Below are 25,387 nucleotides of genomic sequence, written 5' to 3'. Positions count from 1 at the left end.
TTCAAATGCATCTCAACAGAAATGTAAAACTTAAGCAAATTCTACTTTCTACTTCTTATGACATCCTCCTTCTCTCAGCACTTGATTTTGAGAGGCACGTGGTAGCAAAAGGTCACCATTTTTACCTTAAACTCAGCCGAACCAAGGTAACTCCTGCACAGTCAGCTGTAGCTCTGCACATTCACACAAGAGCCCAAAAGCCAAACAGCAGCACTGACACATTCCCTCTGCTCTCCGCATCAGGCTAGGAGAAGAAACCTTTCTTTTGTCCTTGGAGGTGCCAGAAGTGCCGTATCATCCACACATCTTTGCTGTGCTGAGAGTCCCTCCAGAACAGCCCACCAAAACTGACACACCATAGCAGACGAGAAATGAGCAGACAAGAAATGAGCTGTTACCATGAAAGTGGCTGGTCCCACCTCTATATAGAAATATCAGTCATGACCTTCCTTGCTACTCATGAAATTCGGAGTCAAAGACATATGAAAAAATGGGCTCCTGGAATTGTCATCATGTTTTTATTTAACAGAGAACAACTTTCATCCGTTTTCTAAACAGGTAGTATTATTTCAAAAACTCAGAAACTAAGTCATGATCAAAACCACACATATAGAATAACTTAAATATTTTCATTTTGAAGATGATTGAAGTATAGGATAAATAAAATGTATTATATTATTCTGGACATTCTCCATAAACAGTTCATATCTAATAGTTTATCCATTAAGTATTCAGATAATCAATATATATCAGCTAAACTACTCTGGTACTGACTGGGTCTTTAGAGGAACAAGTTGGGTGGAAAAAATGAGATTTCACTGAAGAATAAACCTATAGAAATTAGTTTTCTTAATGTTTATACATTGTTAACCCTCTGTTTTTTAGGAAATGCTTTCTCTCCCTTCTTTTGGACTTAACCTACAATTTTTTTTTTACCTGGTTTTACTTGAGTAGGGCTAGAAGGTGTTGGTGCCACTGCTTAGTTTAGCTAAAGGATTAAGCAGCACTAGAAAACATTAGGGATCTTCCAAAAGCCAACATTAGCCTACTGAGGCTAAGCTACTGAGAAAACCTCAGGATTGCTCTTTTCTCTTATAGAGGAATGTATTCATTCAGTCACCCCAGAGATAGCTTCAATTGGCTAAATCTAGCACCTGTGAACATCCACACACTGCTCGCACAAGGAGAGACTTTTGCTATAGTGAATAAATTAATCCAGGACAACACCACAGAGGCTGTGGCATCAATCATGTGTCAAGGCTTGTCACACAGTTCCTATAGGTCCTGTTTTAGCTCAGTGGTTACTGCTTAGATTGACTTGGAACCTAGGGAGCTGAGTGTACAGCACTGCATGGACCTGAGGAGCAAAAAGTATCTTTAAACTCACAGCCCAGGATAACATAATAAATAGCAGTCCTTCCCTGCGACAGAGTGGACTGCAATAAGTGGAGCTGATTCCTCTCTTCATGCCACATCCCAGCATAATCCCAATAGCATAAAAGAATATATCTATAAGTCATAGAATTTAACATTAACTAGCTAGGCAAAGAGAGCAAATTTTAATTCACTGCATTAGACGTTAGCTTTTTAGTAAGAAACTGAGTTGAAAAATAAGTTTCCTTCTGGTCTATTTCATTAATACTACTTGTCTACAAAATTAACAGAAAACACTTCAATAATGTACACTCCACCTAAAACAGCTGAGCAGTTTTGACAATGATCAGCTCCATCCTAACCTGAACCTTCATCTAGTCAAACTTTTTATCTGTTTTTCTGAGAATGCCTTCTCTTTCTCGTCACTGAAATATTGCGAACTGTAGCTATTACACCTCACATCATATTTAGTGTATACCCTAAAATCTCAGTCCCTGTAGGCAAGCGGTTAAAGAAAATCTTAGTTTCCCTCTGCAGAGTTTCTAGGTCTCACACTTGCAGCAAAAGGTTTGAAAACATAAATCATATCAGCTTAAAGAAAGCAAATAAAAAAACCTCAAAGGCACTTATTTAACAAAATTCTCACAACTTTTATGACAAGCTTATAATCTGGAGAGGAGAGGCAGGTATCTGACTCATGATTTTTAAGTCATTGGAGTTCAAAAGTAAGGATTCCTCTTCACCTTCCTTTTCCTCTTCTGCTTTTCTACTCTTGTATTTTGCACGAGGAACGAAGATGCCCAAATTTCTGGTAGAAATCATCTTCAGCACGATTAAGAGCTTCCTCGTCTATGTAGACAGCGGGTCTCCGGGAAGCCAAGAAGTACTGAACTTTCCGCAGGCTCCATCCCATCACGTACTTCAGCCAGCCACTGACAGCAGCTGTAGACCTGCCAACACCAGCATTGCAATGAACATAGACAGTGTGTCCATTCTCCAGTAGCGCATGCAAGAGGCAGACAGCTTGTGGCAACATCTGTATTCTTCCTAAGGTTAAAAACAAGACATTGTTTTGCATGATTTGCATTTGAGAAAGTTAGGTTCACGGTTGAGATTATGCCTGTACAGCCTGATGAACTGTGAATTGTAATGGCAAACCTGACATACTTAGGGGTTTGGGTTTTTTTTTTTAAATGACCTTTTACCCTAACTTTGTTTTTTCTTGCAACATAGATTCTGATCACAAAAAATCTATAGAATGCCCCAAGTCTTCTCTAAATACACATTCTGATTAACCTTGGGGGGGTGGCATATTTGTTTTCACAGTGACTGAGACAAGGCAGCAAAATACATCAAACAGCACATCTTACATAGCATTGAAGTTAGTAAGCCATAGATGAAATGGTTTTTTTTAGTACCAGAGGTTTGTGAAGCTATCTATGTACTATTGCTTTTCAAAATGTTGTAATAAAGGCCTTTATGTCAATAATAAGGGAGGGAGAGCAAAACAGCATTTTCCTGTCAACCTAATTCTGATACAATTTAATTGTGTACTAAGCATATGGTTAAACAACACAGAGTAGTTTTTCTCACTCCCAAAGGGATGAATATACCATATTTTCTGACGCCTTTTCTCCCTGTTACCCTGGGAACTGAAACATCAGAGCCTAACTTTTCCTCATGGCACAGATTAGCACTGACACTAAGCCCTTTCAAATCCCTGTTTTAAGGTCTCCTGTCTCCCCTGATGTCCTATTACTGATATGACAGCTCTATTTGTGGCAGCAGTATTTCACTCTGTTGAAATCACTCTTTTCTGCTGGTAGGCTACTCACTTGACAACATGCACACTTTCTAACCTGCTGGTTGGAAACAAGATTTTGAACTCTGAGCATTCCAACAGAGAAATTAAAAATAGTAATTTATGTTACAACATCAGATTCTATGTGTATTCTAAATAAATTACAAACAATTATATAAATTACTCCACAGAGATTCATCAGACTGGGGTACTACAGTTAAAGAAAAACTACTCTGAGGGAAAAGGAAATAGCAGAGGCAGACATACTGCACTGTCTCTTCATTTTTAACCAGCAAGGAAGGCAAGCTGTCCTGCTGTGCAAGCTTGCAGTCTTCCACATACAGAGCATACTTTCATTACACAGGCTGAATTCAACCTGAAAGCAAAACCAGTCAAACACTTATCAATGTCGGATGGCTTTAAACTCAAATACACATATACTGTCAGACACAAAGTACTTTAGAAGGCCTCTCTGCCTAGAAGAAAATATGAGTAATTTGTTAGAGACAACAGACAGAGAAATTATACCTTGTGTGTTAGCTATATCTTTATGTAAAATTTAAACAGAAAAAAACCCCAAACCATTCACGAAAGTGATAGATCAGTAGTTCAAAGAGTTCGTTACTATTAATTTACTCCAAGAATGACCTAAGCATTGTCACCTTCAGTGCTCATATCAGGGGTTGGCATCCAGACATAGGCAAGACCTTCCTCTTTGTACAGTTTCATGAGGATTTCGGGGCTCATGGGTTCCGGGTAGCGGTTGCAGCCCCAAGAATTCTGAACAATGTCCCATTCGGTCTGGAAGTTCATCACAGCCGTAACACCCAGCTCATGCTTCAGCTTGATGGTTATGTGCTCCAGCTGCCGAGGACAGCTTCCCAGCCAGATGTTTGGCAGAATTCTAGCATTGAGAAAAAATTGCAGTGGTATCGATTAAAATATCTTTACAAGGAAACTGCTAAGTTCAGTGGCATTCTGGCTCCAAACCTGCTTAGCATCATCACATGAAAACTGCTAAGTTCAGCCTTTTCATGTCACGCAGTAAGCAGCTTCTTATTTCATTACAGTTGAGTTGGTAACGTTTGATGCTGGGGATCAAGTTCGCAACTTACCACAAAGACCCAGGCAATCTGAGAAAAAATTCAGAGCATAATTAGTGCACAGGTCTCCAAGGCAACCATCATTAAGCTTGCCACAGAAGCTTACTAACCTCACAGATTAAAATAAGAAAACTCTGAAAATTCATGCAATTTGCACCAAAAAAAATGACCTAAAAGATTCACGTGATCCAGATCTGAATTATGTTATTAAGCCAAACACATAAATGTCTTCTAGCTTTGTAGCTACCAAAATAATGAGTAAAGCAGACAGGAAAACAGACAAAACAAATAAAACAAAAAAACCAACAAACAAAAACAAAACAAAAACCCACCACAAAAACAAAAACCAACCAACCAAACAAAAAAAAACATAAATGAAGAAAAAACCAAAAAAAATCCCCAAAAAACCCCAACACAACCTAAACTACCCTTCTGTGAGGAAACTCAAATTAAGGAGTAATTTTCTTTCTTTGGTCTTGTGGAGTCTAGTGGGAACAAAACACAGAATTAGAATACATGTCTAGCTTTCCTCAAGGCCTGAAGAAGCAAAAGTTTTGCAAAGCTCAAGAGGTTTGTGTAGGATAGGTAAACATCCATATTTCTGGTACTTATCTAAATCAAACTTCAAGACTTCTAACATTTTCCCATAGTCAGTTATCATAAAACTATTGTATGTCTCAACAGATTTTGAGATAAATCTAAACTGAATATTAAGAGGCCTGTTTTCAAATTAGGATTTTTAATCTGTACCTTCGCTAACCTCTCTGGTCAGGGGGAATGCTCTAGCTAGTTATGCCAGATGTTGGGCAATTTTGAGATGCTCCCTTCCTCTACCAGTATGTGGGGTTGTGCCTTGAACATGGCATTTGCCATGGGGCTGGTATGTGGGAAGTGGGGCAGAGAAGCCCAGACTGAGGGATGATGTGCTAAAAACCTGCCTTTTTACTTCTAAACTGAGAAAACCAACAACAATTTATCATTACCATCGAATAAATATGGAATGCCTCTTTCTTAAACGTGAACCTATATGTTACAAAGACATTAGTGCTTTACTACAACCAAGTTTTAATTGTTCAGCTGTTCTCTACCTTGCATTGCAGACTGACAGCTTCTAAAATGAAGCGTAATTACTAAAAAAATAGAAAGGCAGAAGCGTGGCATAACTATCTCACACAAATCAAACACCTCAATGTCACAGCAGCTGGTTTTTAGAGTTTCGTCTGTTGGGGGTTTTGGCAATCAAAAAAAAAAAAACATGCAATCAAACTCTTAAGCACCTACAAATAAAAAGTTAATCAAATGTTATTTAGGAGGAGATCTGACTGGATGACTCAATAGCCCTTTTCTACTTTAATTTCAGTGGTGACTGAGAATGTTTATTAAATTTGATCTCTCTTTAAATACTAGGAAAAATGAAGGACTGGGGAAAAAAGAGGAATACTCAGTTACAAGTATACATTCTATAAACAAGGCCTCTTGATGAGAGCTGCTAAAAATAATTTTAATTCAGTGGTCAAATAAAAATTTGTTTCCTCCTATACTTAGCATCCAGTTTAACCTGCCATCCAGAACTAGGTTTCAGACGTTCTTCCCCTTTCCCCTTTCACACACAATCTACCAAAGATTCAATTTATATGGTTATTTTCCAGCTGTCACCACACTTAAATTATTTTTAATGATGCAGATATATACTGCAGTTGGTTGCTTCCCCCTAGGACCCTACACAGCCTAGGTTAAATTATAACAATTCACTGTGAATGCATCTGAAACAACAAATGCATGCCATTTAATCAATGGATATGCAAATAGTCTTCCCATCTTTAAAGAGAAAATGAGTCTGGGGCACTGGAAGATTAGCATTCCATTCCTTATTTTTTAATGGCACAGGAGGAAGAGGACAATTAAAAGCAAGGAGCTTCCTCCAAAATCTGACTTCTCCACCCAGAACCGCTTCGCAGCTCTGCAGAGGGCTAACGAGGAAACGCTTACCGTACCAAATGAACAACCTGCTGATGCACCAGTACACAGGATCACTACTAGTGCCTCCAGGAAAGAGTGTGTGACCCTACTTTGAAAGGCACAGAGGCACCCATCTGTTGGCCTGACCGTGTCTCGAGGGAGGTGTGTTGCCGACCAGGGGCTTGGATCAGGGACCCAAGCTGAGAGGCTGCCTGGTCTAGCAAGTCCCACTGCCTGTTACGCACTTCTAGTGGCCCATGTGGGTGCTAGTGACATAGACAGCCTGGGAATCGTTAAGATTACAGAGCCCTGGGAGAGGTGGTTAGCGGCTCTGGGTCTCAGATGATAGTTTTTTCATCAATCCTCCAGGTCAAAGGGGAGGACCTTGAACAGTCCAGGCAGATTTGGCAGGTTAATAAATGGTTAGAATGGTGGTGCCATAATCAGAGGTTTGTTTACTTAGAATATGGGACTCCATTTGGGAGGCCAGGTCTGTTGGAGGCTGGTGGAGCTGGTCTGATGAAGAAGGGGGAGAGCTGCTTTGGTAGGAGACTTGCCAGGCTGGTCCAGGCAGCTTTAAACTGTTGGGAGAGAAGGGCATCGATCCATCCCAATGCTCCCAGTCAGTTGCCAGCACCTGTAATAAATGCTTGGAACGATGCAGAGGTATTTCAGCTGCTCCAGCCAATGAGTCGGCTTCATTTGGAGCTCGGCTCAGATGCCTCTAAACAAACGCCTGTCATGTGGGGAATAAACAAGAGGAATTAGAGATGTGTGCAGGTCTATGAGGATATCATTGGCATCAGAGAAACATGGTGGGATGGCTCCTATGACTGGAGTGTTGGAATGGAAGGTTATAAGCTCTTTAGGAAAGATAGGCCCGGCAGATGGGGATGGGGAGTAGCCATTTATGTCAGTGATGATAGGCTGAAGATTATGGAACTCTGTCTGGGCACAGGTGATCAGTCAACAGAGAGCTTGTGGGTCAGGGTCAAAGAGAGAACAGCGATGGGGGACATTACTGTGGAGATCTGTTACAGGCTGCCCGATCAGGAGGACTCTGTAGATGAAGCACTCTACAGACAGATAGGAGCAGCCTCACACTCGCAGGCCCTTGTCCTCATGGGCGACTTCAACCATCCTGACATCTGTTGGAGGGACGGTACGGCCCGGCACAAGCAATCCAGGAGGTTACTCAATTGTGTGGAAGACAATTTCCTCTTGCAAGTAATAGAGGAGCCGACAAGGAAAGGTGCCATGCTTGACCTCCTGCTCATCAGCCCAGCAACTTTAGCTTTAGCGATCTAATTCACAGGGAGGGTGACTTGCCCTAGGGGAAGACACCATGTTACTGCATCGGACAGTCAACTCCTCCTCAATTACACAGATGTCCATGCTTCTGCTTAAGCACCTCCTGTGTTACTTTTGTTGATAAAGGTTTCAGGCAAATGAGCAGCAAATTCAAATTTCCTTAAAATGCTGGACTGTAAGCTGGGAAGGCTCAGGTACTGCTTCCAGACCAGTTCACTCATCAGTGTACTAGGAGCAGGCATCTTACAATTTCTCCTAAAATCAGTCAGCCCTTCTAAGGAGTCACAGCTCTTACAGAAAAGGGCAGGATTCAAGCCTTTGGGGAACATATTTCATTAGAACACCTACCAGGTACAGTATTTCAGACATCCTTTTATCCCTATAGTTGTCAACTTTAATCAAGAAAAAGTACTTTACCAAACTAAGGAAAAATACTCAGGTATTATATTAGCAACAGCATGATCCATCAACTGTGCCATTTGTTTATATCGGTAATATTTTTGACCAAGGTCCAGCATATTATTTTAAATGAGAAGTGATGGATTGATTCATCCTTCAGTGCCAGGTCAAGATGTAGCCTGATATTAAAGCTTCCAATTCACTTTAGTTATCTGCGCCAGTCTTCCTTGGATCTCACTAAGCATCTGGTGAGAGCAAGATGAGCACTAATATATACATATAACAGAGGAATTTAGCTGAAACAACAGCTGTGTCCTCCCTTAATGCTTTTATTTCCTAAAGGTGTAGCATGCAACAACAGCTACACGTAACTTGCAGGAAAACTTCTTCTGCATCCCCAGAAGAGCAACATATATAATTCATTCAGTTGACCCCCAGCATTTTGTGATGCTCATATGCATACACAGTGGGTTTTGTACTATGTAGTGCTATTACCCTGACACCACTACAAGCAAGCAGCCCAAGGGAATGTAGGCCTGAAGCAAAACTCAGAGATGGTTTTTGCAGCACTGTAACTACTGGGGACTGCTTTCAGTTACACTGCATTCCTTTCCCCTCCCTGATGGTACTAGAACAGAAACTGGTTCAGAATGTTTTTCATAAGGTGGATTTTTAATGGAAAATTATGATCTGTCTTAATCAAAAGCTTGCATTGACACCTTCCACTTTTAACCAAATTTAAACTACTTCAAAGACCAAATGTTTGATGAGAAATAAAGGCAGGCAGAGGGATGGCAGAAAAAATCATCCTACCTCTCTTTCCTTCTCTCTCATTTGACACAAAAGAGATTCCCCAAAAATATTGCTTTGGACATAATCAAAATGAGAATACAGGAAATCCTACCAGCTGTAGCTGAGATGTTCTTTTGTCTTTTCTCTACTCTCTGCCTTGTTATAAGACACATCACTTTAAATGCTGATACCACTGGATTATGATGACCCAGAACTACCATCCTGTATGTGCTCCTTCTTTTGCCATTGGTATCCTTCTAACAACATAGAGCAACTTATTCTTAGGCACGTGCATGCCTTCCCTGAAGTACCAAGATAGACATTTCACTTCTGGGCCTTCCTTTTCCTTTTCTCCTGAACCTGTAACAGCGAAAATACTAAGAGCACTTGCTAGAAATCAGATGAGATTCCTGTACCTGTGTCAGAGCAACCTAGAAACATTACTTAGATTGCTATCTAATGTCCTGAAAAGCATTTACAAACACAGAAAGATTTTCAAACGACGAAATTCTGCTCTCCAGTGGAAGATCTGAAAATTTTCAAATACTGTTTGATATGTAGAAAGCACAGTGACAACTATCTTCACCTTCAGGAATATTTTCTTAAAGTCTAACATGAATAGTGCAGTTGCAGGTCACCCTGACATCTTCTGGTCTCCACAATAGACAAAAAGAACTGATTATTCCTTTCTGCTATGCAAAATCTTTTACCTATCTAAAAATTACTAACACACGCCCACACAGCTTGTATTCTTTACACACACACTTGTTTGTCATATATTTAAAGCATCCGATGATTCTTGTTTGCTTTTGGACTGTCCAGCTGGCCAACATCTTTCTTAAGATGTTATGACTAGTACTGGAAAGAGGTCTCACCACTTCTAAGAACTGAAGATTAGTTACTTCCTGTGCCTCAAAGGCTATATCCCTCTTTACAGTTCCCTGACTGTCCTTTTACAACACAACACTGTTGGCGTATGTTCAATATGGAATTTTGTTTTCAAGTTAAGATCTCTCACAAGAGATGAGCCCACTCAAGGAGAGAGTAAAGTCTGCCCAAAACAGAATTATTCAAGATTTTATTAGTTACTGCTGCCAGTGGTATCAAATAAAACTAAATGAATATGCAGCAAAGGAGCAAATGAGATTCACCGTTGATGAATGCATCTCAGTAATGCATCATGCATTACTGCGTACTTGGAATAAATAATCTCAGCCATTCATACACATCACTGGATTTTAAGCTAACTATAATCTTTTAGAAAGGGAAACAGTACATGTTTGCAGTGATGCTTGGTGAAAGTGTTGCTCTATAGAAAGGTCAAAGTGGTAATATTGGCCTGTACGAAGTGAACTGAAAATAACAGAAAATTTACAGTAACCTTTTAAAAATCAATGATCCCATTCTATGCACTCAAACTTTGAACTTTCTATTAACTATTTTATTGCATTTTTAAAAAGTACAGAAAAATTAAAACATTCAAAATACAGTAGATGCCAGCTATTTCTTGAGAAAATATTTTCATATGAGGGCAGAGTAAGACGTTAGCTTTAAGAGGGAATTAGATGACTGCTTAAAGATAAAATGTATGGGAAGGGCAAATCAACTGGCTTTATCTACATAAAAGAAGTAAAGACTCTCAACTCCCATATAGTTTCACCTATAAAGCAACTACCAAGAGATGAGAGAAATGGTAGATTTTTGGAAAAAAACCACATATATATATTTTTTTTTTTTTTTAAATTCTTGCAATCTTCCTCTGAAATATTGACAACATAGACAGATATCGGAACAGAGGTTTGGGCTTGTACAAGAATTCTGGCTTCGTTACATTCTCCTTAAATAAAGGACAGAGCGATCTCTCAGCAAAATGCTCCTTACCAATGTAATAATAATGTGGAACCGAGGGGCTACAACACTGACATTTCATTGTACATTGCACAGCACACTTGGTTAAATGGCTGTGGTCTTAATCCCTTCTCCTGCTGATTTACTGATAAAGTCTCCTTGCAGAAGACAAGCTGATGGAGGCTTTGTGATCAGAGGCTTGACTTAAGTAGGATTGACTGAGCACAGTCTGATGCACTCAATTGCCCAGCACGCAGAAAAGCACTGCTGGCCAGAGTAGGAAGCAAGGTTTGATGATACTACGGTCTAACTCACAGGACACCAAGATCTAATAGCCCAGGCTTACTACAATCACTCTTATCAATAAAGATGGAATAAATGTCCATAACCTTAGCAGAAGTCATCAGAGAAAAGTGCTGACTAATGATAAAACCATATTCCGCTGAAACAACACAGCTGCAGACCTTGTAAAAACTACTTATATTTTCGAACAAAAAAATTGCTTTTACCTCAATGGCAATGTAGAAGGCGCACAAGCTGTTGCGTACAAATTTGTTCTGCTTTACCACTGGAAGAGTGCAGTTTATTGTGAACTTAAAAATTCTACCTCAGGGCTTTAAATAAGGAGAATTAAAGAGACTACAATGTAGTTCCAAGGTGGAGTTTTTTCTTCTTATGTGGCACTGCGATGAAAAGTAATTAAGCTCTGGCAAATTTTCTTCTTAGATGTAATTTGGACTACTTATCTAGCCTCTCACATGGGAGCAGACTTGGAAACTAAAAAGAAATACCTGCTTTTATCACTTTAGAACAACACTTTGTCATCTTGGCAATACGCAAAGTTTCTCAAGCCCTTGAATTCTGAGTGTTATGCTTAATAGTATCTGATTTATTCCACGTTTGCAAATTTATGCATGAATGTGGCATCAAACTACCTCATTTGCTGATATGCACAGCAAATAAGCCATAAAGATTTGAACTCAAGCTGACAATGTCCTAAATAAAACCAGTTAAGAATAACATCAAACTGATAACTGAAATATAAGGTTACCCAGACATTCAGCTACAAAGCAGTTCCAGTGGTACAGTACCCTCAGGTTCTGCTATCTTAGGAGGAGATTTCCATAGCAACAGCTTCATGGCACAAAAGGGCTTGGTTGATCCCTCTTCACTCACCGATCTGCATTTACAGCAGGTGGTATGGATCACTCTTCAGGTTATGAGACAAGGAGCAACCATGCTAATGCCTAAGCACAGCCCAGCTCTCCTACTCATTCATAACCTTCTGGTGGATTCTGATTCTGGGGAGGCCTGTAGGCTATGTCTGCTTTATGGATTGTCCTAGTTTGAACGCCCCAGGGATACAGGGTAAGAAGGACCCAAGTCACGTAAAATAAGTTTAGTCTAAATGGATCCCCAAAGTTTTCTGTTTATGGCCCATTCTCCCCTTTCACAACAACCCCAAACATTCCCTTACAAGGAGCATCACAGATTTATTAGAAGAAACTCACGAAAACACCGTATAAGGACAGCTGCAGAGATCAAGGGCATTTCTAACATCCTACACCCTGCCACAGCAGGGAACATATTTGATGAAAACACCTAGACAACTGGGAAGTAAACCACATTCCACACTGCAAAAATGACAGCAATACTTGGATAAATAAGCAGCGGCACAACGCCTGAGAATCACAAAATAATCCTTCTATTGTATTCAGTACTGGTAGACCATCATCATGAGGAATAGGAAGAAGGAAGAGAAACACCTGAAGAGCTCAGCAGAGAGTTACAGAGCAATTAGAAATCTAGAAGGCAAGTTTTCAAAGAAAAGGTTGAGAGAACCAAGGGTTAAAATCAAAATGAAAACACTGAGATGTTCCAACCTCAAGCACTCTGTGCTTCTAGGAGACAGGGTAGGAGTTTCCAAGCATGTAAGAAACAGCTATAAAGGGGCGGCTGGATACTAATTTATTTTCCAAGTCTGCTGTGGAAAGGACAAGAATAAATGAACTTAAACTGTGCTAAGAAGACTTAAGAATAGGAAAGCTTTTTAATGGTAGGAATAGTGAGGTAACTGAATGGAAGCGTATCAGGGCTGTACAGTCTCATCACTGAGATGAGATCATAATTAAGATCAGGCTGGATAAACCTGGAATGATTTACATGTAATTGAGACTAACTCGGAGCAAGGAAATGGACTGGATGTTTTCTGAGGTCTCTTTGAGCCTATGATCTATGACACTATAATCATAAGCTTTAATTTCCATCTCGGGGCTCACTACCTATATTAATTTATCAAGCTCCATCTTGAAATAATCTGCCCTCCCTGTCTTCCCTGCCCTATTTGAAAGGTCATGCCAGAATACAGACATCATTCCTTTGATGTCAGAAACCTTGTTCTACGTTACATTCTAAATTCATTCAGAAGCAATTAATATCCATTTGATCTTAAAGCAGGTTCAATTTCAATAATTCTTCTTCCTCGTTTGTACTAATTCCTGAATGTCTTTTACAAATAGTAATGCAGCTTCTTTCTCAGTCCTCAGTTAACTATACTGTTTATCTCAGACACCAGAAGTCAAGCTATGGTAGCCACAGAGTTCCTTGCAAGCCAATTTATTTTGCTTCAACTGCAGTGTCATAAAAGCTACACAGCCTGGTCAGTTACTGATAGATGAGATAAATCAGCCTGATACAGCTGATCTCTTCTATGCCAGGACTAGAACATGTTCCAGACTTGTGCCCGCTTGGGAAATGGAAGTGCAAAAGGTATTGTAAACCATCTTTGTTCTTCAGACAAAAGATCAAATTTATCTAATTTTGTCTCTAGGATAAGTGTGCATGCTCCAATAGATTCAATGGACTTGCTCTCATTAAGCTTGCAGTACATTTGAATCTATATAGGGGGAAAAAAAACCACACTATAAACTCTTCTCCCCTCTCATTCACCTCATTCCATTAAAAAGCTTAAAGCCAATGAATTTCTATCATCTTACACATTTTTTATACTCTATTTAATCTCTACTCTAGATATGATCTAAAATAACTTGGTCTCAGAAGACTTTATGTACATGGCCAAAACTAAATTGTGGAAGATGAAATTTTAACCTCCCTGTATTCAAAGTGAAATACCTTATGTCATACTTCACTACGTATTTCTACTGTGGAGATAAGAAAGCAATTATTCATAAGCATACCTATGCTTTGTAGGACAAGGTGTCCAGATCTAGCCTTACAGGCCTTAGTCAGCCTTTATTTTCAAACATACACGTGATGTTTCTACTGATGCCTAAGGAACACACTGCATACAGTAGAAAGCAGGATTTGCCTTTGTAGGGAATTACTCTTCTCGTACTTTCATTCGTATAAACATTATCTGAAGCAAACAATGTGTCAATCACAAAAATTTAGCCTGAGAATCAGGTTCCAAGGCTTGTACTGAACAATCTGGAAAGGACTCCTCCATTGGCTTGTGAGGATTAATACTTAAATGCTCCAATTACAGAATCCTGTCTCATGCAGCCATGGTTGCCAATGGTTACTTCCTGCATATGTCCCTGTTCGGTTGCCAACATTCCCATTTGTTTTTAATTAGAATACTCGGAAACACAAGAACAACAGGCTGCTAAACTAAGCCAGATCGTAATAAGCCATGAATTTCTTGGCGTTAGGAATGAGAATTTCTAACATTAATGCTTAGCAATGGGAATGATGCCACTGCTGGCATCCTAAAGTTAAAGCATCTTAACAAAATTAACTTAAACTGCTACCCATGAACTTTAAGTTAGTGCCTGAGAAGTTTCAGGAATTGTTGGTAAAAATATCTTTTGTCTTCTTTCAGAGTTTACTTACTAGCAGCTGCTTAGAAATCTAGACTGTGAAAATAATAAAAGATAAGACTGCTTTTCAAAATGCAGCATTTCAGATCCAATGGAAATGCATTCCAATGCTTCAGAAACAAGCACATATTAATGAAAATTGCATAATTGCAAAGCACAGTTTATAGTAAGGTGGCCTTGTGATCCACATGGCAGCATATGCACACATACAAAATGCTGCAATCCCCTCAGAACTGCAACAGCCAGAGGAAGCAGCACATCCACCCCTTGTGGTACCATCCAAATACAACAGTCCTCATGGGCTCTGTATCTGTGTTCAATCCAGCTAAGATATTTATCAGAATTTCTAAACTCATGTAAGTTCATTTACATTAGTTTTAATGAGGGACAGACACATTGTGGAGTACCACAGGCTGGGAACAACATCTTAGAAATACTGAGAAAAAAGGAATCAATACACACCACAGTCAGCTACATGAATATCTAACATAATTTGTTCCCACAACAAAGTCAAATCAGAGGGGCAACAGCTGCTTGGTGCTACCACAATAAAATTGTCAGGAAACTTCATCTTAGCATAACTGGTTACTAGATTATAAACATAAAATTAATAACCCTTGTGGATGAGTTGCCAGCCTCAAAGGTTGAGGCTGAGACTATAACTGAGCTACTGAGAGGCCCCAGAAGGACTTGTATAAGACTTCCTAACACAAAACTGCAAAGTATAGTGGGATCTTTTGAAGAAGTCTTGGATGTCAAAGGGGAAAAAAAAAATCCTTTGACATAAATTCTACGAACGAGCAATGCTGCAGGTTTTATTGGAGCCCAAAGATTGACAAGAATTACCAAGGGTTGTCTATTTTTTCAAGCTGCCACTTCTTAAGATTTCTTTCATTTCCTAGCAATATCATCCCACCTGACTGGAAACTGAAATTGCAGGCATCTGAACAAAGGTATTACAATGATCTACTGCCATTAAAGTTTATGTAAATTTGTCTACATTCTCGGTTGAAGCTTGACTTTGTAAATTTGTAAATCGTTACTCAGACTGGATTATTATCTAGGCCTTATTACCTAGAACACAAATATATTTGAGAAGCTTTTTTCTTCCTTTCATCTCACCAGATCAAAGCAACTCATTATTACCGGGAGCTGAGCAATTCAGTCTTCTGCATTGAAAGCAGTAGCTAATGCTGTGTTTAGGAATGGCTTGCACACGGCCAACCCTTCAACCTGGCAGCTGGACTGCAGAAAGAAGGAACACTAGAGAAATTAGGGAAGCTGCATATCCTCCTTATCAGATCTTCACCTTGGGACAGTGGAGGCACTGGATATAAGTGTCTGAAGGGTTTTGAAAAGGCGGTCCTGGAGAAGCTAGATAAACTAAACTAAACTAAAATCTCTGGAAGCCCACCTATACTGCTGCCTAGCATCCAGACCTAGAACTGAAAGACACAGCCATGGAGAGTCTTGCTGCTGGCCCACAGCTGATGAATGGACTTTCTGCATAAATGCTACCATCCTGTTCCTGCTGCTTATCACTCACTTGAAGTTATGTAGGTAGGTAGGTAGGGAGAAGGGAAGAGAAGGGGGAGAGGAGGAGGGAGGAAGGAACCTTCTACTTCATTACTCATTCTACATTTTCTTGTCTATGTATTGAAACTGAATTGCATATTTCCCCTTTTTCCTCTTCTTGCATGCTTAAAATCATCGTTCTATTGTTAGGTGTTTCACACCAAAGAAAAAAGACATTCCATTTAAACTTACAAGACATGGTCTATTAAACCAATAAAGGAAAATTCATATTTCTTATAACTTGGCAATGTCTACGACATTTGACTCAATTTTTATCATAGTTCACAAGAGGGCATACATTAAACTTCTGAACAATAGCAGGGATTATGTACCTAACTCCCTGAAATTAAATTTCCCAAAGTACAAGCAGTAAAGGAGGGGAAAAGAGATTTTCAGTTCAGCCTCTTAATATGGTCCCTGGGAAGACAAACACAGTTACTTTCTTTGGTTTTTTTGTTTTTACTTGCAGAGAGAGAAATATATATGGGAAAATACAGCAGCAGCAATTTGATAATCTCTATTTACTCTTGGGAAATAAAATACTTATGTCTCTGAGACAAATTTCAAAGAAACTAGAGCTACATTCATGTTTCCTTTCTAATAAATAATTTTTTATCCTTTAAATAGGATTGTCCATATTTTTATAAGGAGAAGCTTTCTTAAAATTATCTTGTAAAAATCTGAAGCATTTAAGCGTAATAACTTGCACTTATATCTCTTAGCATTTATAAAAATTAGTGAAGATAGAGGTAGAATTCATCACTTAATAGCTTCAGCTTGCTACTGGTTTAACTGAGGTATCTTTTACACTTTCCCATTTTGTTTGAGCTGAAATAACTATGCAGTTGTTTATTTCCAATTTTTCTGACCTACAGGTTACCTTTCAGAAATAGAGAATATTCTGAGCAAGCAGACACGAACCAGGTAGTGGTAATAAACTATCTGATTGTAATAAACATCAGCTTTGGGAACTGAAAACTCTCTTGTTTTGAGGCTTTTTCTTCTTTAAGAGTCAGTTGCAGGCTGGCTGGGCTAACCAACAACCTACGAGTGGTGCCTGCTAAAAACCATGGGAAGGGTAGACAGAGTGGGCCCCCACTGGAAACACAAGTTCCTTGTTCAAAAGTTTCACCAGTTGTAAATTATGGAGCTCTTCTAGTAAAGTTCTTCTGGTAACAACCAAATACCTGAATTCGCTCCCTTCTGGTAAACTAAATAGCAATAAGATTGAGTACACAATCTCTGGTTTTGAGAAAGAGCTTCTGCTATCTTTAGATAAACTATACTAAGAAATGCCAGCAATTAGAGAGCACCTGATAAACGAATGTAAAAGCTAAGAGGAAATAAGTATCTGCAACACAACTGGAACATCATCTTTAGTGAAAGAGTGATGCTGCCCCTTCCCCACCGTCCCAGCTGTGAGCTAAATTGCCCAGGATTTTACAATATCAGTCAATTTCATTCACAGCCAGCAACACCAGCAAATTGCTTTCCAGTGGAGTCAGAACTTTACTCCCTCGCTGACAGCCTGAATGTTAAACAGTGAAGAGGCAGGAAAAAGGGCTGAAGACCTCCAGAAGAAATACAGACAAGGGGCACTAAGGCACAGTAAAACAGAAAGAGAAATTAAAAGCAGCAACAGTTTTTGCTCCCTAACAGTGATACCCCACGTAAAATTCTTATTTCCTAGACTTGAACATTTGCCTGTTATATCCCACAGAGAAAAACAGAACAAATAAGTTCTGTAATTTGTTCTGAAAAACCTTCTCAAGGTTTTTCTATAGAGAATTTCCAGGCTTCCTTCTAGTTTTTGCTCCCTGTGTCAACAGGCCTGTAAGGTTTTCTTAGGAAGTAAGGAAATTTCATGCAGCGACACACCTATGAAAAGATTCATTGTAAAGAGCAACAGTGGTTACAAGTATTACCCATTATAGCCAGCTGATGAAAGGCATTCATCTTCCCATCAGCAGCCAGCCTTTGCTTGCTGCCTTTTTATTAATGAAATACTCATTCCTAAATAATCATTCCTCTAAATAAATAATTCTCAATCAAATGCCCATTCCAAATGCCACATATGAATGGAAGAATGGTAAAGAAAAATGCAGAAAAAAATCCAGATAAAACTCACAAGACTATGCAGACAGCATGTTAAGCTCCACTTTAGCTTGTTGTGTCCTGATGCCTACGCCCTGTTTAGAAATTACTTTGTTGAATTACTAGCTCTTATGAGTTGAGCCCTCATTTCAGGTTTTCTTCTGAAGCACCCTGCAAGCCACAAGCTCCTAGCATGTGAATAAAAGCCAGCTGCTTCCATGAAGCAGCAGCCAGTCTTTCCGGCTCTCTCTCCCTCTGCCATCTCACAACGCTCAATCCAACTCAGCTACCCACATTCTACCAGGTTTTTTAAATTACTTTCAAAAATTTTCTAAATTTGCCAAATTCACTGAGCTGACTAGAAGCACACTGAGCCATGCCCAATGTACTTCATATGTATAACTTATACATAGAAATTATTTGGTTTCCAGAGGAATGACACATCTAATAACTGCTGCCCCACAGAGCTTTGAGCTGATGTGGTGTTCCAAGCAGCAGGACTCTGGCTGTGGTCCCATTCCTCCTCCTGCTGCCATGTACACACAGAGAGTCCAGCAGCAGCATTGCACACACCTGCACACATCCCATAAAGCCCAGCCCCGCGACAGACAAAATGACATTAACTCGTGAGACAAAAGTACACAAGGAGCTTTTGTTGCTGCAAAACCTCTCTTTTGCCTCGTGGCCATTATTGTTTAGGGTTTATAGCAATACCCTCAGGAAATTATTGCACACTCATACTGCTTCAGAGTTTAGGGAAGCCAACTGGTTCTTCCTTGGCTGAGCCACGGGGCAGCTTGAAGGTCCTTGACATTACTTCTGATTATGACTCAGAATTGATTAGGAAAGAAAAAAACTTCTTCAGATCTGTAACATCCAAAAGATTTCCTTTATCTTTCTTTGCAAGGATAAGGAATGGAAAGAACTTCACAACTCTGCTCTCCCTCATGAGGAGTGTAACAGAGTTAAGAAGGCAAACAAGACATAATGAAGGTGCCGTGGAAGCCATTTCTTTCTACTACAAATGAGTGCTAGGCATTCCTTTGGTGGATTTAGTAATTTCTTAACGAAGAAAATATTCAGTCCTTCATTAGAAATACATTAATTTTCATCAAAAGTGAAATCCACTATGCTCTTACTGTGCAATCACAAATTATACTAATTGCTCTAATAATCTAAAGCAATGTAAAATACCACATTAAAGCATTTATAAAATGTTCTGTTACTTAGACTATATGTATGAACTGTTCAAAGTTATTAATTCATCAATAATGATGACAACATACATTGTAGCTTTATAGAAAGAAGCGTAAACACTCAGAAAAGCTGGTGAATATTAATGATGCCTGCCTTATAAAAGATCACTAACATAAAAATATTAATACTTCACAAGTTTGTTATTTTTCAGTCCCATCTGCTGCCAAAATCATTCCCTCCCACAATTTTATCATTATCTCATAGACAGTTTACCATTCATCGGCCATTACTTCAACAGTGTCATCCCAAAGTCTAGATGATATTTTGTGTCCCTCGGCCACTGCAATACACAACAAACCTGGCAGCATGTTGGCTAGTAGTTATTCATGAGATTTAAGAGACCAGTCACTGTAGATAGAAGTAATACTGGGAGTCCAAACATTGATGACAGTCATGCAAAAATCTTAACCTAAAAGCTCTGTGATTTTTTTCTTCTGGCAAAATTTACATCACCTGTTCTAATGCCGGATTTTGCTTGTTACTATGGCACTCACAAGAAATGCAATTAGAAATGAGTAACTGACATCCAGGAGTTCCCATTTCAAGTTACTTTCGAGTGCTCAGGTAGTAGGCCACAGTGAGGGAACAGGAGACGTGCTGAGAACAGCTATTTGCTAATACTCAGAAAACCAAAAGGACTGAAAAGTGAGTTCCCATGATCCAGTTCAGCCACAGCATTATGCAGGCACCACGGTTTGTGGCTGTACTGAGGGCACATCCTAACTCTATTTCTGCTCACAATCACAGGACTGAGATTTGTATCTAACTCTTTGATAGCCTGGCTTAGGTTATCCCAGCCAGGTGCTATCCTGTTCATGCAAAATAACAGCACTTAGAAAGCAGAACCAGTTTTCAAGTTTTTAGCCATTGTTAGGGAAGGCACAGAGTAGGAAGTTCATGAAAGGAGAAACTTTTTGCTTGGATGGTAAACATATGTGAAAGAAAAATGCTTTTGTTACTCAATACAGAGATACATCCAAATTAAATAAACAAATAAGGACTTTAAAACCAGGTGAAATGCTGAGTTCATAATTTGTCTTCTCACTCTCGCTCCTATTTCCTCACACTCCCTCTTAATTTTCAAGAACTTACTTAAATAAAAAAATTGCTTAAAAGTCACTTCTTACACTGTTATAAAACCCATTTTCTTCACAGCAGAGACTAGTAAAAGCATTTCACAGCTCCAGTTGAGGGTGATATAGGAAAAAAATGATGATATACAAGGGACAAAAACCAGAATTAATCTTTGAATCACTCTATAAAAGATGAATCCCATTGGTAAGCAAACAATGGCTCTAATTTACACAAGTTTAAGACTATAGCTCAGTATAATAAAACAATATTCAAATCAGTGGCCAATGTCCTAGTTTATGAGATAAATACATAAACATATCACAAAATGTGCCTTAAAATATTTTCATCATTTAAAGTATAAAATGGCCAGATAACTTTACAGTTAGAACCCCAAGTACTAAAATCAAATTACAAACTCCTATTGTTGTTAAGTATTTTTAATCAGGATTATTTTACTGGAATACAATTGAAGACTTTTGTTCAGGAGCTCATTATTCCTTATTTTTTGCTCTAATACCACAAATATCTTTTAGGCACAGGGGACAGTTAGCTCTCAGCTTTTAATGTTAATTATGGTAATCTCTGTAGACATCATTACCTCTTCACTTAATTCACAATGTAGGCATAAAGTATCAGTTCAGCTTTCTTCTACAGCAGCATAGTTCACTGCACTCTAGGGTTTTTTTTGTGACAGCTTCCTCTTTAAAGCTTTTTTTATAGTTCAGTAATAAAAAAACTACTTCAGAATTACACTAAGAAGGGTATTTTATTTTGTGAATGAATTAAAACTGGTAAGTCAGAAGAGACGTTAAAGAGTAAAAATGAACATATTTTTTCCAGTGACATAATTCAAAGGTAATTCTGACTTCTGAACTGAACCAAGACGGACATTATTCATTAATACAGCTGAGAGATGGGATACAAGATCAAGATGAAGACAGTAAGCTCTGGTAATCTACAAACGGGTGTCTTCAGCACAGCAATGCTCAATGCATTGCCTAAAGACGGCTTCCCATTGACAACTGAGACATCCTATAGCATCTGGAACAGTTGGATGGGGTTTACAGATATGGCCAACAAGCTATAAGAAACTATGATGTTCCTGTAGCACAGCAGCTGGAGGCCAGACAGGAAACTCTAGAGCATCTCAGATGACACTACACATCAACATCCAAGCAACCAGACAGGATGCTTCATGTCTCATTACAAACCAATGGGGATCTCATCAGCATCATCAGTGGAGTTCATCAGCAATTCTTCATTTCACGCTAAAGTAGACATCTAGTTACCAGTGACCTGAATTGCTGTATACAGACATATGAATCCAGTGATCTTAATCTCAAGCTGAGTCCTACCACAGATGTCTTTAAGTGTATCTTTATGTTCATCAATACCAGCAGTGTTCTAACATTGAAATAGCAGTAACTGTGCCTCATATGACCCAAATAAGTTAACAGAAGTTACATTATTTCCCTTCTCCAGTGATTCTCACACAAAAATATACTCAACCAGCTGGTTTTTTTTCCACCCCAATGACAGATGCATGTCAATCAAGTAAATGCCTATTTTCTTCACAGAATTACTACAGACAAAAGGAAACTCAGTGCTCATCAGCAGAATACTGTTTTAGTGCCTCCAGAAGGTAAACAAGAAGCATCTGGACTTTGCCCTGGATCATTCCTCATCCACTCACTTGTCTACATTAACATATTAGTATAAATCAGAAGGACACCTTTTATGTGACTTTCCTGATCATCCCCACTTAACATTTAACTTAGGTTATAACCTACATTACTATGGCAGTGGGGAAGAAAACCATCTTACCACCAAGCTACAAAGCATTTACGAAGACTACATCATAAATTAAGTTTGATTTGCAAGCATCAAGAAACAAATGAAAAAAAATAGTATTTCCAAGGACAAGCGTTTACTTTCTTTTATCTTTTGCTTTATTTTGTCCTAATGGACAGGGACATAAACACTGATGAGAGCAACACATTCATCCACTTCATAATTTCTTGGATTATACCCAGTTACAGGAACATTCCACTCATTCCATAAACATGAAATATTAATATTTAATGGCTTTAATGTCTTAAAGTGCAAAAAAGCTACTATAAAAACTGTACCTCGTAAAACTGTTGTCAGGACCCACGACTACTCTCATGTAGTGACATGCTTTTACATTTAAAGCTGATTGTGTATTTTCCTCTGAAATGTTTAGCAGCTCTAATAATATTTTAATTACAGATAGCTGGCATTGTTGTCTGAGGAACAGACTGGGGAGCTTACTGAATCTAGCTTAGCTGCATTTTACATGCAAAGTACGTAAAAAATGTTTTTCTTTTTCAGATTTAGGAGATATGACCCACAAAAAGCACACACAATTAATGACAGTTATGAAGACAGTATATTTGAAATGTGTATTATTAAAAATTAGACACCACAGATGGCATCAAAGCGTATGTCCTAAAATGAAGAGGTGGTGGTCGTACGGCATATTTGAATAAGTAGGCAAAAACTATGCAAACTCACTAGTTAACAGGGGTGGATTCAGAAACCTAAAATTAGCCTGAACATAGAAAACTGCGACTAGATGTCTTTTCCTCTCAGTGCTACTCATTCCCACAACACCTAATTCTGCCATCAAGCATTACTGTCTCCAAATATTATTTAAAGATTTTGTATTTTCAGCTGTCACTCCCTCCCTTGCTCTTATGCAATACCTTTCTTCTGAGAATTGCAGAGGTTCTTTATATAAATAATAAGGCATATAGCACCTACGAATTAGGAAGTTCCACCTTTCACAGATGGAAATGGAACAGAACTAGCATGCCCCAGATTTACAAATTTTCTCAAGTCATCTTCTCCCAGAAAAGACTATAATAACTCTAATTCGCTTTGGAAAATTACTATGTCCTAAGTGAACTCTCCTGTAATTTGAAGGCATCTTATTGCAGTAATATCTAACACAAAAGAGAAAGGGGCTGTTATTTTTTCCTGAATCAGATTTCAGTGATGTGTGTCATTATATGTCCGAAACAAGCGAACACCAACACCGGGGAGGTTATCAGACATGACTCTGTAGCTGCAGGCAAGCTCCATTTCACACTTTAAAAAAACATTCATTCAAATCCTGCTATGCTTAAAAGAACCACCATATACTCTCCAAGCCAAATGACTAACACAAAGTGAGTTCTCTAAATATAAGTTTAAACATAAATTCGCTGAATTCAATGAGTGAATACATCTATACTGAATAAAGAAAAACCTGATTCCCCAGAGCATTGCCATCACCCTCAGCATGATTCAAAATGACTTTTGGCAACAGCAGGGAGCAGGCTCCCCTCATCCTGCTGCAGTCCATTTCAACTTGAAGAAGCAAGGTGGCAGCGAAGCTCTGAGCAACTGTTTCTAATTGTTATAAGCAGACAGCCAACAAGTAAAATCAGTCTAAGGGGTCATGTGGAAGGCCATTTTCATAGAGATAAACTTTCCTCTCCAGCTAATTCACGCATGGCAATGCTATTTAGTGGAGCAACACAGGGAAGGGGCTCACTTCAAAACTTTCTATTGATAAATCACTTCTTTCCAGCTACCACCATTCTGTAAAGATCCTATAGCCAGTGACAGGATTCGGAATTTGTGCTCATAAAGCTCCCCATAGTACTGCTGCCTTCGTTACAGCATGGGAAGTTACCTTAGCTGGATAACTATGATCTGATCATGCTTTTAACCACAGAAGCCGAGGGACTGGCTCTTTGCTTCTGTTTGTGGATTTTTTGGTAGGTTTTTTTTTTTGTTTGGGGTTTATTATTTTATTTTTGGTGATATTAATCTGCATATTTCTCTTCTGAATCAATAACTCTACTACAAAACAAAGGCATTTTCATCAGCTCACTGCAGCTGCTCTGCCAAAAAAAAAAAAATAAAATCTTAATTAGCCAGTATTTTTGGGCTGCTTTGTTATAACCAGCAGAAAGGCAAATCTGCCCCAAACTGTTAATAATTAAAACGTCATTTAAGGCTGCATATCTTCAAAGTATTAAAAATAATTATGCAACAGGACTGTGATGGGATATGCTCACTCAAAGAACTGAGATAAGAATTACTGAAGATGTACATAAAAGGTTGCCTTGCAATGAAGGTATGTGTGTGTGAGACGGGAATGGAGCAGGGGATCCTCAGCTGGAAAAGACTACATAACTCAGAAAATTTTCTTCTGATATTCTTTAGCAGAATCTGCAGCTCTTTACCTAATCTTGGAAACATACAGCCATGCAGATAAGGCAGTATTAAATGGATCACTGCTGCCTCTGGAAAGAAAGATAAGTTAGCCTTTTGTATTTTGATATTCCTTTTCTGACAGCTGTTCCTCTTTCTCACAAACTTCCTTAGCCAAGCAAAGATTATTTGGGATTGACAAATCTGTGTTTTGGAATAAACAAGATCTTTTCTCTGATAGGGTGTTGGAAATGGATGCTTAAGATACAGATAACAGTATAGTCTGTCAGGTGTATTATATAGCTTGAAGGGGTCTCAGGCAAAAGGTACCAAGCCACATGAATACCTACATATGCCTAAGAGTGTTTATTCCAAAAGATACTAAGAGCAGGAAATCTTTCCCTTACACACCGCAACTTTGACAAGAAAACAGACAATTCTGCTTCCTACCCTGTGGGAAGGTGGAGACAAAAGAGTAGAAAGAGCAGACAAGACAGCGAGGTTGGTGTAGCTGAAATTGTAATCTGGAGACATTCACACAATGCAATGCTAAGACCTAATGAAAGTACTAGGTGGTTTGATTTCTTTAAAAAATACATACCCCTTTGGGATCAATAACTGCTCTGTAACCACCACCAGCTCCACGAGGCGTGTCAGGGCTGTCAGCATTCATGCAACCATCATCAATCAACAAACTTGCTGCCACATCCATGACTGGAGACGGGGAAGAAGTTACA

The 25,387-nt window shown here is 38.9% G+C and overlaps 1 protein-coding gene and 1 long non-coding RNA gene across 3 annotated transcripts in view; both read right to left on the bottom strand.

Annotated features, from left to right (window-relative positions):
• Positions 1-474: 474 nt before the first annotated feature.
• The window catches only part of EPM2A (EPM2A glucan phosphatase, laforin), a 39,473-nt gene continuing 14,560 nt past the window's right edge, over positions 475-25,387 (bottom strand). For both annotated transcript variants that reach the window (XM_030499176.1, XM_030499177.1), the window contains exons 3-4: positions 3,838-4,079; positions 475-2,421 (exon numbers count right to left, since the gene is read on the bottom strand). In XM_030499176.1, coding sequence (XP_030355036.1) covers positions 2,141-2,421; positions 3,838-4,079 — 523 coding nt within the window. In that variant the 3' untranslated portion in view covers positions 475-2,140. The remainder of the gene's footprint in view (positions 2,422-3,837; positions 4,080-25,387) is intronic.
• Positions 16,761-25,028, bottom strand: LOC115613562. Its single transcript, XR_003993440.1, has 3 exons — positions 24,515-25,028; positions 17,527-17,529; positions 16,761-16,771 (listed from the first exon to the last, which is right to left on the bottom strand). It is a non-coding gene; the product is annotated as an uncharacterized LOC115613562 (long non-coding RNA).

The sequence above is a fragment of the Strigops habroptila genome, chromosome 10, assembly GCF_004027225.2.
Source record: "Strigops habroptila isolate Jane chromosome 10, bStrHab1.2.pri, whole genome shotgun sequence".
In the NCBI taxonomy this organism is placed as follows: domain Eukaryota; kingdom Metazoa; phylum Chordata; class Aves; order Psittaciformes; family Psittacidae; genus Strigops; species Strigops habroptila.
The sequence above is the reverse complement of the archived record's forward strand: the minus strand, read 5'-3'. Positions and strand labels throughout refer to the sequence as shown.